The sequence below is a fragment of the Mustela lutreola genome, chromosome 15 (genome assembly GCF_030435805.1).
Source record: "Mustela lutreola isolate mMusLut2 chromosome 15, mMusLut2.pri, whole genome shotgun sequence".
Classification (NCBI taxonomy): domain Eukaryota; kingdom Metazoa; phylum Chordata; class Mammalia; order Carnivora; family Mustelidae; genus Mustela; species Mustela lutreola.
In genome coordinates this window covers 59,150,453-59,164,628 of record NC_081304.1, presented here as the reverse complement: position 1 = coordinate 59,164,628, position 14,176 = coordinate 59,150,453, and the positions used below count along the sequence as shown (strand labels likewise).

The window sequence follows — 14,176 nt, the reverse complement described above, 5'->3', positions numbered from 1 at the left end:
CAGGACTCTGGAGTTTCACCTCTGGGTGTCTCGGACATCTCTCCCCTCTGACTTAATCTCCCTAATCCGCTGGGTTGGAGCTGAGCTGCCTCCCCACCCAGTTCTAGCTGTTAGCTCAAGTGGGCAGTCCCATCCTTCCCCTGGCGCCTCACAAGCCAGCCCCTCTCCCCAAAGCGGGAGGGGGGGGTGAGTTTGCTACACTTCCCAGAGGGGCTGGTGGACCAGGTTCACCTCCAAGGAGTCTCCTGCAGCCCAAAAGGAAAGGCAGGTGAGCCCAGATCTCTCCTCCTGGGTGTGTCCCCAGTGGGTGGCAGAACTGAGGTATAAATCACCTGGGATTCCTTGGCCTAGGGCTAGAGAAGTAGGTGTGTATGTGAGGAGTGGAGGGGACGAGACCACCTACAGGTCCTCTGGGGCTGGGAATAATCCAGTGTCAGAGATCTAGCCTAAACACAGGGTCTCGGGAAGGAACCATGGAAGAGAAAGACGCTGGGGAAGATCTCAGAGGCTCTCAAGGCGAGGCACTGAGTTTGCGGGGTGTGTGTGGGGGGGGTCCTATTGTGAAAACTCAGCTGTTTCCAAAGTCAGTGACACCTCCCATGTCTCAGGACAATATACTTGGTTCCCCCCGTCCCACCATGTCCTCCTTTTCGTGTTGATGGACACCTCCCATGTCTCAGGACAATATACTTGGTTCCCCCCGTCCCACCATGTCCTCCTTTTCGTGTTGATGGTGATGGATTCCACAAGGGACCCCAAAGGGTCGCCTTTCCCTCCTCCGCCTCTGGTATCTATCTTAATTTCTTCCTTCCCATCTCTTCCTGCCGACTCCACCTGGAAGTCCTCCTTCTGGTCTAGCCTCCATCCCTCAGGCTGCAGTCGCCCAAGCTCCTCCCTCTTCCGCCCCAGCCTATCCAATCACCCTCTCCGAGGGCTACACTTTGGTTCGGACCCGCGGGATGTAGGCGTTTGGGGGAGAGGGGACGTTTGGAGATCGCCCTAGGTCAACAAGAATGCAGGGGCTGGGGGGCGCTCCGGAACTACGCCTCCCAGCATGCCCCGGCGACCGGAAGCCCCGCCCACCCGCCTCCCGGTGCATTGTGGACGATGAGTCAAGACTGGAGGGAGACAGCCAGACTTTGGCAGACGGGACAACGGCGGTAGGTCAGCGGTTGTGTCAGCGGCGGCGGGAGCGGTTCGGAGATGCAGGCGACTCGGATGGCCCCGAGTGTGGGGCGGCTGCTGCGGAGGTTGGGGGCCGCAAGGTGCGTGTCGGACGGGAGGCACGGGGCAGGAGGTGGTGGCAGCGGGGCGGGGGACCGGGCCAGGACTGAGCCCCCTGTCCCCACAGCTCGCGGCCCAGTGTGCTCCTGGGGCAGCCCCCGCTCGGGCCGGCCCGCCGACCCTACGCCAGTGGGGCCGCTCAGGTGAGTGACGGCGGGCTGGGGCGCGCGGCGTGGAGTGGAGGCTCCGCCTCGGCTGCCCCTTCCCCACCGCCGGCAGGGGTCTCCCTCCGCGTCCTGGGCACCTGCCGCCCGGCCTGGCGCCGAAAGTAGGGGAAAGGGCAGGCCAGGGTGCCCTGATGATGGGACTAGGGGAAAGGTCGCCGCACCCTCTCTCCGCCGGCACCCAGCCTTTCCCCCTAGCTCTCCGGAAGCCCTTTCCCCGGCCTCGCTAACTGCAACCTCTCCCCAGGCGGTTCTGGAGAAGTCAGATTCCCTCTCCCCGGAGGCCTCGACCAGGGAGAACCAGGCCAAGGTGGTACGTGGCCTCCAGGCCGGGAGGAGCTAGATCAGGGGCTCACCCGCCTCGAGGGCAGCTGCCTGAAACCCGCTTCTCCCTGCGCAGGAATCGAAGTCCTTCGCTGTGGGGATGTTCAAGGGACAGCTCACCACCGACCAGGTGTTCCCTTACCCCTCTGGTAAGGGCTCCGCAGAGCTGGGTGGGGCAGGGCAGCCTACCACCGTGACCTGGGTGACCTGACCAGCCTGTTCCCCATCCCCCACAGTGCTCAACGAGGAACAGACACAGTTTCTCAAAGAGCTGGTGGGGCCTGTGTCCCGTTTCTTTGAGGTGAGGAATGACTGCGGTGGGGAAACAGGGCTTTGGTCCCTGATGGCATGGGAGAGGTGTGGAGCAGCTTAAAGAGTCTGGATGTAGCCTCCCGGGTCTTCTCCAGGAGGTGAACGATGCGGCCAAGAATGACATGATGGAGAAGGTGGAGGAGACCACCATGCAGGGCCTCAAGGAGCTGGGGGCCTTTGGTCTGCAAGTGCCCAGTGAGCTGGGTGGTGTGGGCCTTTGCAACACCCAGGTGAGAAAGCTCCCCGCCCTCCGCCAGCACCTCCATCTCCAACTTCACGGATTAAAGCTCCTTTCTCACGTAACCCAGGGTTTAGGTTTGTGCGGTAACTGCCCCTGGGGCCTCTGTTATGGTGACTGTGCCAGTCCATACACACTGTTGCAAACAAAAAACAAATTTTCCAGCACGTACGCTTCCAAAGAAAACTGAACTATATGTAGTCCCTCGGGCTCACGGACCTCATCTAGGTTCACAAGTCCCAGCGCAGAGGGATAGTGGGCTAGAAAGCTTCCCAACTCGTGTCCCTCTCTGCCGTGGGGATATTTCCTCTCTGCAGTCACTGTAGGGGGATGTCCAGGTCAGGCCCTGTCCTGTTGTCCACGCTTTCCTGCTAAGGCCCCCACACAGCCAGCAGCAGCCCTGGATGCCTGCTTTACCTCTGCAGTACGCCCGCTTGGTGGAGATCGTTGGCACGCACGACCTTGGCGTGGGAATCACCCTGGGGGCCCATCAGAGCATTGGCTTCAAAGGCATCCTGCTCTTTGGCACAAAAGCCCAGAAAGAAAAGTACCTCCCCAAACTGGCATCTGGTAAGGCAGCCCCAGGAGACCAGGGACTGGGGGTGTCCTGAGCTTGGTACAAATTAGGCTGGTGGCATGGAGGTCACCATATAGCCTGCGTGTCACCTGGAGGGGATTCTGGGAAGACATCAGTGTGCTGGTTGGGAACAAGAAGGGGACCTTGGCCAGAAACACTGAGGAACCTGCCTGTGGGCACCGTGGAGGCAGTGTGGGGCCTCCGCTGCCTACAGGACCCAGGTTAAAGGCACGCTCTCTCCGACAGGAGAGACCATAGCGGCTTTCTGTCTAACCGAACCCTCCAGTGGGTCTGACGCGGCTTCCATCCGAACTTCCGCTGTGCCCAGCCCCTGTGGAAAATATTATACCCTCAATGGAAGCAAGATTTGGATCAGGCAATCTCCCCCTTCTCCGCCCACCCCCCCGTTTGTCTCCTCCTCTCCACCTTTTCCCAGTCTCGGGCCCCACTGCTCCGTCCCCCGCACCCTAACTGCCCCTCATCTTTCCATAGTAATGGGGGACTGGCAGATGTGTTCACGGTCTTTGCCAAGACCCCAGTCACAGATGCAGCCACGGGGGCCGTGAAGGAGAAGATCACAGCGTTTGTGGTGGAGCGGGGCTTTGGCGGCGTCACCCAGTGAGTGGGTGTGGGGCGGAGACAGAAGCAAAGCCCGGGGGCACAGCATTGCAGTCCAGGGTTACAGGTCACCCCAGGGACCCTGGGGACATGCGCGAGCCCCAAAGTGGCTGGGCTGGACAGCACGTTCCCTTTGGGATTAAGCTGCACGCAACTAATGTAAGGCTTTGGCTCCTGCAACCAGTGAGCTTAACATCTGAGAGGCTAGAGAACCAGGTGTCCTCGCCGTCGGGCCTGCAGGCCCTACTGCCTACACCCGCTCCCCAACACCAAAGCCCCACCCCCTGCCCGTCCCCTAGCAACCTCTTGAGCCCATGTCTGCTTCTATACCCTGCCCTATCGCAGTGGGCCCCCCGAGAAGAAGATGGGCATCAAGGCCTCGAACACAGCAGAGGTGTACTTTGACGGCGTACGGGTGCCAACAGAGAACGTGCTGGGTGAGGTGGGGGGCGGCTTCAAGGTCGCCATGCACATCCTCAACAATGGAAGGTTCGGCATGGCCGCAGCCCTTGCGGGCACCATGAGGGGCATCATTGCTAAGGCGGTGAGTGCCCTTCCCGAGTCAGCCAGCCTGATGCAGAGTCACCCCATCCCCCAGGTCCTCCCTCCCCGCCCCACTGCGCCCCTCTCCCAGCAGAGGGACACTCCAGAGCCACACGGCCACACACGTGCCCTCTTCCAGGTGGACCATGCTACTAATCGTACCCAGTTTGGGGACAAGATTCACAACTTTGGGCTGATCCAGGAGAAGCTGGCCCGGATGGCTATGCTGCAGTATGTGACTGAGGTGAGGGCCTGTCCCCCTACAACCCCCCGAGCCCCTCAGCCTTCCTCCCAGTCGGGTCGGACTACAACCCCCAGCAGCACCTGGGGCAGTGGGTCTCCAACTTTACACCAATGCCCTAGGGGATGCGGGGAGGCATAGTCAGCTCAGCCGCTGCAGGAGGGGGAAAGCCGGGCCCTTCTGCCAGAGGTCCCTCAAGTGGACTCCCCCTGCACCCCACCCGTAACTCTGCACCCCTTCCAAAGAAGTCCAGTGCCTAGAGGCTTCGGCGGAGCCGGCTCGGGGGAACAAGTGCTTCCCTATGCCTCCCGGGGGGAGCTAGGAGGTGAAGGCAGGGGCCGCCGTGAGCTAGGGCAGACCTGGTCTGGGGGCCTTTGGTGAGCATGACGCTGCCCTTTTCCTTCCCACGTCCCAACCGTGCCACCTCAGTCCATGGCTTACATGGTGAGTGCCAACATGGATCAGGGAGCCACGGATTTCCAGATCGAGGCTGCCATCAGTAAAATCTTCGGCTCGGTGAGGTCCCCGGCCTACAGGGTGGGAGAGCCCAGGTGGGGAGCTCGGCTCCAAGATGATCTCAAGTGGCTCTCGGTCCCCAGGAGGCAGCCTGGAAGGTGACTGACGAGTGCATCCAGATCATGGGCGGTATGGGTTTCATGAAGGTACAGACACGCGTTCTGCCTGGGGTGGCCATGGGGGACAGGAGGGGTGGACGGGGCCACTCAGTGAGGCTGCGGCTCTGGCTTCCCCTGTGGCAGGAACCTGGGGTGGAGCGCGTTCTCCGTGATCTGCGCATTTTCCGGATCTTCGAGGGGACTAACGATATTCTCCGGCTGTTTGTGGCTCTGCAGGGCTGTATGGTAAACGGAACTGAGCGGGGAGGTGGGGGGTTGGGGGGGGTGGAGGTTGGAGAGGAGGGCATGTCTTGACTGTTGGAGCCTCTTCCCACACAGGACAAAGGGAAGGAACTTTCTGGACTTGGCAACGCTCTAAAGAACCCCTTTGGGAACGCGGGTCTCCTGCTAGGAGAGGCGGGCAAACAGCTGAGGAGGTAAGCTTAGGCCAGTTGGGGCAGGGGCCAGGATGGGGCGTGGCGACTAACCTGTCACTCTCCCCATTCCTCGAAGGCGGGCGGGGCTGGGCAGTGGCCTGAGTCTCAGTGGCCTCGTCCACCCGGAGCTGAATCGGAGCGGAGAGCTGGTAAGCAGCTGGTGGTGGGACGGCAATTGGTGGGGGGAGGGCTGATGCAGCTGGGCCCCTTGAGCGCTGGCGCCATCCCTCTCTGTGCAGACAGTGCAGGCCCTGGAGCAGTTCGCCAGCGTGGTAGAGGCCAAGCTGATAAAACACAAGAAGGGGATCGTCAGTGAGTGAGCCCCACTCCCCCACCACCCCACCCCACCCCATGGTCCCTGCCCCCCACCCCAGCTTTCACCCGCCGACCCTGAGCCCCCTACCTGACAGATGAACAGCTGGTCCTGCAGCGCCTGGCAGACAGCGCAATCGACCTCTATGCCATGGTGGTAGTCCTGTCCAGGTGAGGCAGCGGCCCAGGCCGCGGGGGAGGTGGGGGGAGGCACCCGGGGTGGGCTCACAGCCCAGCATCGTTTTCCCTTCCTGCTTTGCTCCAGGGCCTCAAGATCCCTGAGCGAGGGCCACTCTACAGCCCAGCACGAGAAGATGCTCTGTGACAGCTGGTGCATCGAGGTGAAATTCGGGTTACCAAGGGCTAGCGGCGGGTGGGGGGAACGGGGGGGGGGCGGCGTGGAAGGCCTGGGCCTGAACCCCTCGTCACCTGTCCGCAGGCGGCAGCCCGCGTCCGGGAGAGCATGAGTGCCCTGCAATCTGACCCACAGCAGCAAGAGCTCTTCCGAAACTTCAAGAGCATCTCCAAGGCCTTGGTGGAGCGAGGCGGCATGGTCACCAGCAACCCCCTTGGCTTCTGACCGCTCCCCGCTGGGGCCTGACCTGGCACGTGCCTTTTCTCACGCCCAGCTCCCTGCCCGGAGCACTGGGTCTGCCTTAAAGAGGGCCTGGCCCTGGGGCCCTGCGGCTCAGAGGCCCACACACGGCCTTTCAAGTAAAGCTTCTGACAAGCCACTCTCTGCTGCGGTGTCTCATCTCTCCCTCGCTACCTGCCTCCCTCCCAAAGAAAGGAGCCAGAGGCAGCGAGAGTTTGCCCCTATTGCTTTATTTGGTTTTATACAAGTGATGACTAAATAAATAGAGTAACAAAAGCAGCTACGTGGGCCCCAGCACCAGCACCCCAGCTTCATCTGACTGCCAGCTGGGGTGCCCGCCCCATCCTCCCAGGGTACCGCTGCCCAGCCCCCGCCCTGCACAGGACATAGCTGACGGGGTGGGCAGAGTAGGAGGTCACATTCTGGGGTTAGAAGGGGCCCGGGAGACGGGTTCTTCATATAAAAAGGGAAACGTCTACTAAAAAAATAGTCCAAAAATATGAAAGTCTATCTCAACACCCCCCCAAGGCTTATAAAAACAATAAAGCTAAAAATAACCAAAGGTCCCTTGTACACCTCCGAGAGCAGGGGAGGGACCAGGCACTGCCGGTGAAAGTCACAGTGGCAAACCCCGTGATGGGCAGGGCACAGGACGGACAAAAGCACCAAATACAGACCAGATGGGCGGAGGGAGGAGACCTCACATGGCCCCCGCTGTGCACTCTACATGACGTCCACAAAGAACTCACTGGGGTTGCCCATGGCCATGTGGAAGCTTTGGCGGCTCGCTGTCAGTTCGGGGGGCACAGAACCCAGGTCTCTGACCGGAGGGGCCCCCGGGGGCTGCACAGTTGGAGGGATGGGGGGTGGAAGTGGGGGCATCACGACCACCATCATGGGGTTGTAGGGGAGGGCTGTCCCCGGGGGCGGTGCATAAGGATGGAGCCCAGGCTGGGCTCGGAGATTAGGCGCACCCCCTGATGAGCCTCTGGAAGGTGGAGGGCCCCCATCAGCCCCGCTAGGATCCCCGCCCCGCCGGAGGCTGCCCCCACGGCTGGAGGGCTCGGACTCACTGCCACTGCCAGACTTGGACTCAGGGGCCCGCTCCTCTGGCCTTCCTGTACGTCCTGCCCCCCCGTCGCTTCGCGTTGACCCACTGCTCCGGCTCCCTGTAGGGGTAGAGGGATGAGGCCACCTGAGCCTGGGCCTAGCATCCCTTGGCCATCCCAGCCCCTGCCCCAGCCTCTCCTCCCTGGTCCCCCAGGGCTGTCTCCGGGCTCCAGCGGTGCTGGCATGGGACAGTGACTTACCCTCACTGTGTTGACTGCTGGCACTGCCGCCCCCATAGGTGTAGGAGGAGAGCTCGTGGTAGGGTGGTGGCTGGGGGCTGTATGGGTGCGGGGCCGGGTACTGGTAGGAGAAAGTAGGCAGCAGGGGCCAGGGGGTGGCCCCGGGCAGAGGAGCCAAAGTGTCCTGGTCCGACGCCCCACTGGAGCCATCGTTGTCATTCAGGGACAGGTTGACGAGATCTGAGAAGCAACGACAGGAACCTGGAGTCACTGCTTTGAGAGAAATGGTTTCCCCACAACCATCCAATCCACGAGGGGGACAAAGACGAGGGCCACCGCGGTCAGGGCAGAGCTCGCCCAGGGCCACCAGTCCCACACGCTCTCGTGAGACTCAGGAAGACATGGCCTGCCCCCAGCCCCAGGCCCAGCTCAAGCTTATCCACAGAACACGGCTTGGTGTCGTCAGCCAGGGCAGAGCCTCATGCAGGACACATGCTGCACAACTGTCCACGGCAGCCCTGGCTGGCTTCTCGGCTAGGGGTGCAGCCAGAGGAGCGGGACGAGGCAGGAGGAGCCCCACTCTGGGGGCCGGGACTCACAGCTCTCGCAGCCGCCGCTGAGGTCCCCAAAAACGTAATAGCACTGCTCAGAGAAGGTGATCTTGTTCACGGTGTGTCGGATAAGGCCGGCCTTGAGCAGCCCACTGGCGTACTTGCGGGCCTCCCGCCGCTCGGGGAAGCCTTCCACGTGGTGGTAGAGCCAGTCGACCACGTCTGAGCCTGGGGGCACCCAGAGCAGAGAAGGTCAGGTTCTCCTCCCCGCCTCCCACCTCACCCCTGCCAGGCCCGTCCCCAGAGGGACCCGCCCCAACCTACCCAGGACCTAGCCATACCAAGAAAGGCGTTAGGGATGGTGATCTTGAGCCACATGCGGTCCCGAACTTCCAGCCCAGATTCTGGGGCTGCCATGGCCTTGGTCACAGACGCCATGTCCGTGTGGACGGAGAGACCCCGGCCCTCGCAGCCTGTCCGAGAGAAGAAACGAGGGCTAAGAAGTAGGGCCCATGGCCGAGGCGTGGCAGGCCACAGCACCGGCAGGAAGCCTTTCAGGGCAGGGGGCGGGAGTTGAAGTGGGCTGGGGGCTCACCCTCAGGCAGGGAGGAGCCCGATGTCATGGTGCTCATGGACGAGGAGCCCGGATAGGCTGGGAAGGTGCCCGTCAGCGCAGCGGAGTGGGACACCCAAGCAGCGGGGTCGATGGGCTGGATGGGCTCATCTGCGACAGAGAAGCCCCTGTGATGACGGTTTCCCCGCTGCTCCCATGCCACCCCTGCCCCATCCCTCCCCACTCCTCCACCCCTTCCTGTTGCCTGGAGGCCCGAACCCAGCTCCCCCGTCTCCTACCCCTGCAGCACTCACTTCGAGGAAGAGTAAAGTAGGCCTGGGGAGAGGGATCCCAGCACTTGGCCACCGTCAGCACGATGGGGCTGTGGGGAAGGGAACAGCAGTCATGCAGGAGTGGTGCAGGGTGGCGGCCACAGAGGGGGCTGGGCTGCAGGGCTGAGGTGAGGAGGCCCCGGTGCAGGGGACCCACTGCCATGGACACCTCTGGAAACACTGCTGACCCACACGAGAAAGCACATACGGCCCAGGGCCCTGGGGAGCCCGTCCAGCAGGCAGCAGGCTGAACCCTGCCCCTTAAAGACGGGGACAGACACATACATACACGTGCAGGTGCACACAGGGGTGACACCACGCACGCACAGACCCAGAGCGGACAGACCAAGGCAGGGCAGCATACCCCGCAACAGGGAGAACCAGCGAGGGGCCCTTGGAGGGCTTTGAGGCCCCCGAGCTCCCAATCCGGGTGGGGGTCGCGTAAGCACCCCTTTGCCCCATGGGTGTTCCTCACAGTTCGCGGTGCTGCCCCCGCTCTGCGGGCCAGCGGCTCACCCTGGCTTGTGCACGATGTCCCGCAGCACCCGCACCGCGTCGTCATTGCTCATATTCTCGAAGTTCATGTCGTTCACCTGGAAGCCGGGCCGGCGGGCTCAGAAGTGCCCCCGGCAGCCACCCCACCGCCCACAGCTGACACCCTGCAGCTGCCGTGCGCCCCACCTGCAGCAGCATGTCGCCTGGCTCGATGCGCCCGTCAGCCGCCACGGCACCGCCCTTCATGATGGAGCCGATGTAGATGCCGCCGTCGCCCCGCTCGTTGCTCTGGCCCACGATAGAAATGCCCAAGAAGTTGTACTTCTCTGCAGAGGGGGCGGGTGTGATGAGGAGAAGCCCACCCAGCACGCGCCCCAACCCCCAGCCCCGCGTCCCCGCGTACCCATGTTCAAGGTGACCGTGATGATGTTGAGAGACATGGTGGAGTCGGTGACGCTGCTGAAGGAGGAGGCCTGCGGGGGACATGGGGAAGGAGTGGGACTGCGTTCAGCGGCCCACAGACCACTCCAGAGTCTCACTTCCTGTGCCCCGTGCCCCCTAAGCCAGGGCCCCAACTTCTCCGAGCTCCAGTGACCCCGGGAGCACCCCCTCACCCTCTCCAGGCGAGGTGGCCGCTGTTTCCTCCGCCGCCGGTGGCGCTTGAGGAGGCGGGAGGCACTGCTCTGCTCCGTGGAGCTGCTGAACCTGTCAGGAGGTCGGCAACGGGGGCTCATGGGCAGAGGTCGTCGTGGGGCAAGACAGAGAGATGGGAGGTGCGGCGGGGACGCAGGAAGAGAGGGGGCGGGGGCATACCTGCTCATGGTGTCCTCCTCGTCCGAGTCCCCCAGGCTGGTGCTCTCCAGCTCGCTGGTCATCAGGGTCGAGGAGCTCTCGTACCCAGCCAGGTGGCGCTCCAGCCGTGAGGGGCCACTCGGCCTGTGGCCCCCCGCTGCGTGCAACCAGGAACCTCAGGAACACAGGTCTCATGCCGCTTACCTTCATCACAGCTCTGGCCCAACCCCAGGCCTACCCAGCTCCCTGTGGACCCAACACTTGGGGCCAGCCCCCCTCACCGCCATGCTCACTGCTGTCTCTCCTGCGAGGCCGTTCCCGCCGCAGGGACACAACCGACTCTGTTTCTGTCTCAGGCTCCAGGTTTTCCCGGCTGCTGGACACATTGGGGCTGGGTGGGCAGAGATGCATCAGGGGGAGAGGCATTCACGTCTTCAACTTCTCCCCAGCGAGGGGCGCTTGAGGCACCCCCTCACCTCCTTCCCCCGGACTCAAGAATCCCAAAGACTCACTGGAAGGACGGAGGCCTGGAGTCCCCAATGCCACTGGTCCTCTCTGGGGGCACAGGGGGTAACGGTGCAGGGGGCGGCGCCAGTTCTATCCGGGGCTCGTGGGCCGGGGGAGCCATCTCAGGTTGGGGGTTATCTGACGACACTAGCTGGAGAGATGCCATGACAAAAACGGGCTCAACCAGGAAGGCAGGCAACCAAGACGAGAGAAAGGGAAGAGACTGGGGAATAGGACCAGGTCTGAGTGAGCACAGGGCCAGTGAAAGGCCCAGAAAAGGCAGGAGCAAGCAGTAGAAGCTCCAAAAGGAGGTGAGGAGCTCCAGCTGGCTCTCCAAGCGGGTGAGGCAGCAAGGAGCCAGGGCCTCCAGCTCCGGGGCAGAGGGCAGGGGGCAGGTGAGGCTCAGAGGAGCCTGGCAATGTGGGAGGGACAGGATGCTCACCCAGGACACCACCCTTCCATTGAAGCAGGGAAGGCGGGCATTGTCATCCGAAATCTCCTCCTTCACCACTCTGCCAAGAGACAGCATAGAGGCCAGTGAGAACTGCCTAGGGCCCCCCACATGCACCCCCATTCAAGGCTCCTCCCGATACCTCATCCAGATCAAGGACATTGACTTTCCCGCAGCCTGACCAAGTCCTCATCCCTGACGCCGAAATGCTTCTTTGCTCTCACACCTAGGGAGTCTCCAGATTCACCCCCATCCTCCTCCGCCTCTCCCCAACCCAACTTCCAGTTTGACGCTGCTCCAAAGATTTCCTTGGGTCTAATTCAAACCTCTCACTTCAATGTCAAAGGCTGGCCCATCCCCTCTGGTGACCGCAGCTGCCCCAAATGTATGTTTAACCTCAGGAGCCCTATGGGCATGTCCCCCAGCCGCCAGCCTGCTCCTCACACGCCGTCCGTGAAGCCTTGCGTCTGAGATCTGTAGTCTCCTACTTTCCTTAGTTTCCCTCACCTCACTCCCAGAAGGCCACCCAAACGTGCCTCTACCTTCCCCCACATAAAAATACTCGTTACAGGGGCACCTGGGTGGCTCAGTGGGTTAAAGCCTCTGCCTTTGGCTCAGGTCATGATCCCAGGGTCCTGGGATCGAGCCCCGCATCGGGCTCTCTGCTCAGTGGGGAGCCTGCTTCCTCCTCTCTCTCTCTGCCTGCCTCTCTGCCTACTTGTGATCTCTGTCTGTCAAATAAATAAATAAAATCTTAAAAAAAAAAAAAAATACTCGTTACAGGGAAGACTGGCACTTCCTCACCAGGCTGAGCCCTCCCAAAGACAGGGGAAGCCCGGCTTCTCATTCCCCTGTGACTCATCTGGCACAGAATTCTACACTAAGAAGCCCAGCCTTGGGGTCATCTCTCCCACAGGTTCCCTGGGATGGACAGCACTTGTCCCTTCTTCTCAGCCACCATGGGCAATGCTGGACGCCTGTTCTGTTCAGCACCATATCCCGGTCACACGGCAAGGAACCTGATGCTTGGTGAGCATGGCCAGCTATCTGTTGAGTCAACCTAAGAACAATGCAACTCCCCACCCTAAACAGACTCATTCTCTCATACACACACATCCTTGCCTCCAAATTAGGACAGCCCGTCTGATTAACCCTTTAGCCTAATATGGATCCAGAAGCCTGAGCATGTGATGACTTAAACCCATTTGTTATCAATGGGGCAACTCAGCCCCATTCACCACCACCGCTCTGTGTCACTACAACCCAGTACTCTTTGCTACATAAACCAATCTTGGCGTAACCTAGTCTGGCAAATTATTCCACTCTGGGTGACCTCATTTACAGACTGGTCAGCTCAATACTAGTCACAATTATAACTCACCAAAAAATCACTGCGCATCGCTTACCTGGACTGACCTTTTTCTGCTACCTGTGTCCATTTCCCGGATTATGCCGCTAACAAACAGAAAAACCTCAATCTAACTCCCACGTAATTCCTAAGACCGTCCCACTTTCCCAATGTCCAGCAATCTTTTCAGTAGACTCCACTCTGTTCTGCTACCCTCGAACCCAGACTGTTCCGGTCTAACTCAGCCTGCCTTCAAGGGCTGAGGCAGGCTACCTGGAGGGGCTCAGCTCAAAAACTCTAAGTGCATTTATTACTTAAAGTCCTAATCTACCCCAAAATGACCCAAATTACCCTAAAACAGAGCAATATGTTTTAGCAACACCCTAGAGTGTCCCCTCATGCAGCTGTCTGCACCAATGCAGACCAGATTATCCCAATAGGGCTGTCTGCTTCTCTACAGACTGTCTCCATAGAAATTAGGCCGCAGCAGAAACTCAGATCAACCAATCCAACCCGGTAGAGATCAGAACGGCCGAAGTTTTTCCAGGAGAGCCCAGTCTACTCCAAAGCAGGCTAGACCATCCCATACACCATCCTCTGCGCTAGTAGGGACCAGAGCGTCCCCAGACAATCCCGCCTGCTGTAATAGATCCCAGAACATCCCAAGTTATCCCGACACGGTTCAATCTACATCAGCGGACTCAGTAACCCTCCCAGAGCCCGTGTGCTACAGCACTGCTCCGAAGACACGGAGCCATCTAGAATATCCCCCAAATCAACCAGGGTGCCCCCACCCTATTCCGGTAACGTCTAATCTCCCCCAGTCTGGTTTGGCATAGCCCGGTGCTTCGTCCTACGGCTCCGTGCGCCCCAATCTGTCCAAGCATAACCTTGCCCGTCCTGGGATACTCAATCTACCGCCAGCCTAATGTCCTCTGCTGCACTGGCGCCCCGCAAAAACCAGCAAGGCCCGGAGCAGACCTGGGCCCCACCGCGGAGCCCCATCCACCCCAGCACAGCCCCCGTCGGTGCCAGCCTAGGCCTCGCGCTCACCCGAAATCCTGATCCATAGACTTGAAAAAGTACTTAGCGCCCGCGGGCCGCTGCAGGACGCTCTTGAAATCGCCGAGGGTGATGCGCTCGGCGGGCACGGGGATCTTCACCAGGTAGGGAGTCTCCTCTTCGTCCAGGTGGTAAATCACCTTCGTCTCCCCACCACCGCCCCCCGCGCCGCTGCCCGCCATGGTCTCGCCCGCGCGCTCCCGGGCTCCGCCGCCCACCCAGCGGGGCGAAGCGCCCCCGCCGCGCCTGCGCACACCCGCACCACGCCGCGCGAGCGGCCACAGCACCGGCCGGGCGCCGGAGAGCTGCAAAGGGGAAGGGGGCGGGGGCCCAGCGGGGTGGCGGCCGACGGAATGTGGGGGCGAGCCGTGAGGTTCGACCTGAAGCCGCGGACCGGGCCGCCGCCGCCGCCGCCTCCAGCGCGCGCCACCGCCACCGACGTCGCGGGCGCCCTTCAGTACCCCGCCCACCTCTCCTCATGTCACGTGGCCCGAGTCGGCCCGCCCCAGTCACGTGACTCCCTCCCGGGTCACGTGA

General features: G+C 61.5%; 2 protein-coding genes across 4 annotated transcripts; one reads left to right on the top strand and one right to left on the bottom strand.

Annotated features, from left to right (window-relative positions):
• The first annotated feature begins 1,104 nt into the window (after positions 1-1,104).
• On the top strand, positions 1,105-6,398 carry ACADVL (acyl-CoA dehydrogenase very long chain). Its single transcript, XM_059147662.1, has 20 exons — positions 1,105-1,265; positions 1,352-1,427; positions 1,696-1,761; positions 1,849-1,921; positions 2,009-2,073; positions 2,180-2,314; positions 2,748-2,892; positions 3,146-3,275; positions 3,392-3,517; positions 3,863-4,061; positions 4,200-4,304; positions 4,731-4,817; positions 4,901-4,963; positions 5,060-5,161; positions 5,255-5,352; positions 5,429-5,501; positions 5,592-5,664; positions 5,763-5,835; positions 5,930-6,005; positions 6,104-6,398. Exons 1-20 carry the CDS (start codon positions 1,204-1,206, stop codon positions 6,242-6,244), a joined length of 1,968 nt encoding a protein of 655 aa, XP_059003645.1. The 5' UTR covers positions 1,105-1,203; the 3' UTR covers positions 6,245-6,398.
• Positions 6,399-6,470: 72 nt separating this feature from the next.
• On the bottom strand, positions 6,471-14,094 carry DVL2 (dishevelled segment polarity protein 2). 3 transcript variants are annotated; one of them, XM_059147659.1, is made up of 15 exons: positions 13,631-14,094; positions 11,221-11,290; positions 10,784-10,929; positions 10,565-10,662; positions 10,293-10,446; positions 10,094-10,184; positions 9,883-9,952; positions 9,666-9,805; positions 9,501-9,577; positions 8,967-9,034; positions 8,695-8,823; positions 8,441-8,572; positions 8,148-8,327; positions 7,570-7,788; positions 6,471-7,428 (listed from the first exon to the last, which is right to left on the bottom strand). In XM_059147659.1, exons 1-15 carry the CDS (start codon positions 13,819-13,821, stop codon positions 6,983-6,985), a joined length of 2,211 nt encoding a protein of 736 aa, XP_059003642.1. In that variant the 5' UTR covers positions 13,822-14,094; the 3' UTR covers positions 6,471-6,982. The 3 variants fall into 3 exon arrangements, with proteins under 3 accessions (XP_059003642.1, XP_059003643.1, XP_059003644.1); XM_059147660.1 differs by having other exon boundaries at positions 10,293-10,428; positions 10,553-10,662; positions 13,631-14,093; XM_059147661.1 differs by having other exon boundaries at positions 10,293-10,428; positions 13,631-14,093.
• Between the last annotated feature and the right edge of the window lie 82 nt (positions 14,095-14,176).

Bases quoted from the DNA above. Each gene is read 5' to 3' on its own strand.
- ACADVL (XM_059147662.1), top strand. From the start codon at position 1,204: ATGCAGGCGACTCGGATGGCCCCGAGTGTGGGGCGGCTGCTGCGGAGG. The intron at 2,893-3,145 runs GTAAGGCAGCCC...TCTCTCCGACAG, and splicing joins CCTCCCCAAACTGGCATCTG to GAGAGACCATAGCGGCTTTC. The intron at 4,305-4,730 runs GTGAGGGCCTGT...GTGCCACCTCAG, and splicing joins TGCTGCAGTATGTGACTGAG to TCCATGGCTTACATGGTGAG.
- DVL2 (XM_059147659.1), bottom strand. From the start codon at position 13,821: ATGGCGGGCAGCGGCGCGGGGGGCGGTGGTGGGGAGACGAAGGTGATT. The intron at 10,185-10,292 runs GTATGCCCCCGC...ACCTCCTGACAG, and splicing joins GAGGAGGACACCATGAGCAG to GTTCAGCAGCTCCACGGAGC. The intron at 8,573-8,694 runs GTGAGCCCCCAG...TCTCTCGGACAG, and splicing joins GGGCTCCTCCCTGCCTGAGG to GCTGCGAGGGCCGGGGTCTC.